The sequence below is a fragment of the Cynocephalus volans genome, chromosome 6 (assembly GCF_027409185.1).
Source record: "Cynocephalus volans isolate mCynVol1 chromosome 6, mCynVol1.pri, whole genome shotgun sequence".
Taxonomy (NCBI): Eukaryota; Metazoa; Chordata; class Mammalia; order Dermoptera; family Cynocephalidae; genus Cynocephalus; species Cynocephalus volans.
In genome coordinates, this window is record NC_084465.1 from 14160314 (window position 1) to 14163466 (window position 3153).

Sequence of the window (3153 nt, forward strand, 5' to 3'; positions counted from 1 at the left end):
AAAATAAGAACGCATAAATTACTGGTGAAAAGGTAAATTTATGCAAACCTATGGAGGGCAATATCTGTCAAAATTAAGAATGCACATACCGTTTGACCCAGTAATTCCATTTCATGGAATTTATTCTATATTAATATGCATATGTGCAAAATTACATATGTAGATTATTTATTGCAACATTATTAATAGAAAATGATAAGAAGTAACCTAAATGACCACAGATGACTAGTTAAAAAAATTCTTGTAGGGCCAAGCCCGTGGTGCACTTGGTAGAGTGCTGCGCTGGGAGCGCGGCAACGCTCCCGCCGCGGGTTCGGATCCTATATAAGAATGACTGGTGCACTCACTGGCTGAGTGCCGGTCACGAAAAAATGACAAAAAAAAAAAAAAAATTCTTGTACATACATGCCAAAAAAAAAAGTCAAAAATACTATATATGCCCACATATGAACATTTCCAAGATGTATTGTTAAATGGCAAGAGCAAGGAGCAGAACAGTGCACATAGTGTACAACCATTTGTACAGAAAGACACGGAGACAAAATGATTAATAAGTTATTTAATTGGTTAGCTAATTGGTTACCGATATAGAATACACCAGTATGTAAATTAGTTGATTGGTTTATTAGTTAAGCATTAGCGGCTTTCTGGTATAGAATAAAATATCTCTAGAAGGACAGACATAAAGCTTATAAAAATGTCTCATAAGGGAACAGGTAGGAGGGAGATTATATATATATTTGCTGTTTAATACATTCTGAATTTTTAACCATGCAAAATGTTACCTACTTAAAAAATAAATGCTTAAATTAAAAATGTAGAGACATTTGCCAAAAGATTATAGTTTATGAGCATGCATCCACTTAGCAGCATATACCCTAATCAATCAAGAACTTACTTTTCACTCTCAGAGATTAAAATTTCTCCCTATCAGGAATCTAGTTGCAAGCTAGTCTCTAAAATTTGCACATTGATGCCTTTTAGCAAAAACTTTTAACCTTGCCTTAGAGGCGCCAATCTCTAATTAAATTTTTTCCCAAAATTATTTCTAAAAACATTAGCATAGTAATTAGAGTAAGTAATTTTGAAACAATATTTAAACATAAAATTTAATAGGATGACTTTTTAAAAGAATTTAAAATAGTTTTTAGACACAAACTAAGTGAAATTCTCAAGTCTGTTCTTCAGAATAAAAACTACATGTTTATTCAAGGCAGATATGAATTTGTGACATTTGCTTGAAGAAAAGCAAAAGTCCCAGAGACAATCTGAAAAAGGAGAAAGTCACAAATCGTCTTTTTCTAAAGGAATAATAAATATGGAAAAAGTCTTGCTGCCACTCAGACTTCAGAGAACCAAAAATCAAAGGCAAAACAATGGAAATACTGATAAAAAAGATGAGGTGGCATAAAGAAAACTTCCAGCAACCTTAATAAAATTAAAACCAAATTATCCAAGTTTGGCAAGGGAAAAAAAAAAACCTCTATACAGTGAAAGGCAATTAGAACACACAGCCCTAGTCCCTGTCTATTACAATTACCTGTTTCTTGGGGCTCTTGTAATAAGTATTACATTGTTCTCAAGAAGGTTGTTTCCCCATCCATATCTTAGTTCAATTGCAGACACAAACATTTTAACTCCTAGAAGGCAGTTGAGATAAGATGATACAGTTAATCCACTTTTAACTGAAGACTTCCAGATAACAAAGGAGATGCAAACAGAAAGAGTACTATAAAATCTTATATTCTGAACTTCTGGACAACACTGGCTCTCTGAGATCCATGGGACTACATTTTATTAGTATCCCAAGGAAAGGAAGCACATTCAGAGAGTTCCCGGATTTTCTTCTCTTGTCTCCTTCCCAGAGAAGGAACCCCACAACATGATCCAGTAGTCATCTGCCTATGGAGACGTTTCCGTGTAGGTGTGCAGCAGTTCGGTCATCCTCACCTGAGTCTCTCCTGGGCCACCAAAGCCATCCAGAAGCCTCTGGCCACCAGAAGTAGCTGCCTGAACGTGACTCGGAACTTGACGTTGCTGATGATGAGGATAAAGGGATGGACAGATGTGCACAGGTAGATTGAAATTTGCCATGGCCAGTACCACTCTTTCTGTACGGGGACAAAGGCTGAAGCCTCAATGATCAGGGACAGGAAAGACAGAACATAAAGAACGAGGAAGGAGATGAGGGACATGAGAGCTCTGGTGTGAGCCTGGGTGCTGGGGTCCTGCAGGCTGCTGGCACTGTGCTGCATTCTCCGGGTGTGTCTCCTTAGAGAACTAATCAAGAGTGCGGTTGAGACCAGAAAAACAAAGCAAGGAATTGACGACGTGACAAGTTTCAGGGGCACAAAATAGTAAATTTCCATACTCTTTTTAGATTGCTTATTAGTCATGTTCCCCCAAAACTTTCTAATTAAGAATTCTTTATACACACTATGGTTCCCCCAAAGGAAGAGCAGAGTTACAATGAAGGAAATCAGGACAGAGCTCAACAGGAGCCAGGGCACCAACCCCGGGAGCCTCCACTTCAGCCAGAGGAAGGTCGGGTGGTTGAAGTTAGCAATCTTCATACAGAAGAGGACGCTGAGCCAGGTGCCAAACCAGAAGGAGGCTGAGTTCAGGAAGTCCCAGGGCAGAGCAATAAACTGTCGGGTGAAACCCACGGAGTACTCGTCCGGGCAGAGGAAGAAGTAAAAGTTGTGCACCATTCCCACCCACTGCAGAAAGAAGCGGGAGACACCCAAGCTAATGAGGATCCTATCCAAGGGAAGCAGCCTGCCATATCGCAGCCACTCCCTGCTCAGCACCAGCACAATGAAGCCATTAGACAAGATCCCCAGGAGACACAGCAGGATGTAGAGCAGCATGAACAACACTGTCAGTGCCAGCTGCATTTTGACCCCTCCTCCAGTCACAACCCAGGTGACTTGGTCCCTGGCCTTCTCTCTGCTCCCACCCACAGTCTTTTTTCCAATCTTTCCTGGGAATGTGAGAAGAGTGGTCAGGCTCTGCATCTGAGCCAGAGCTCACTTGGAGCGGAGGACACTCAGGTTAGGGAGGAAAGGTGTGCTCTCAGCACAAAGAGGATGCAAATTTCCTCTGGGCTCAGTTACCACTACGCCCACTGTCTGCCCCTGAGTTGCCCTCTCT

At 40.8% G+C, this 3153-nt stretch overlaps 1 protein-coding gene across 1 annotated transcript; it reads right to left on the minus strand.

The window, feature by feature from the left end:
• Positions 1-1946: 1946 nt before the first annotated feature.
• On the minus strand, positions 1947-2897 carry LOC134380043 (taste receptor type 2 member 41-like). The gene has a single exon (XM_063099561.1). The coding sequence runs from the start codon at positions 2895-2897 to the stop codon at positions 1947-1949; it is 951 nt and encodes a 316-aa protein (XP_062955631.1).
• Between the last annotated feature and the right edge of the window lie 256 nt (positions 2898-3153).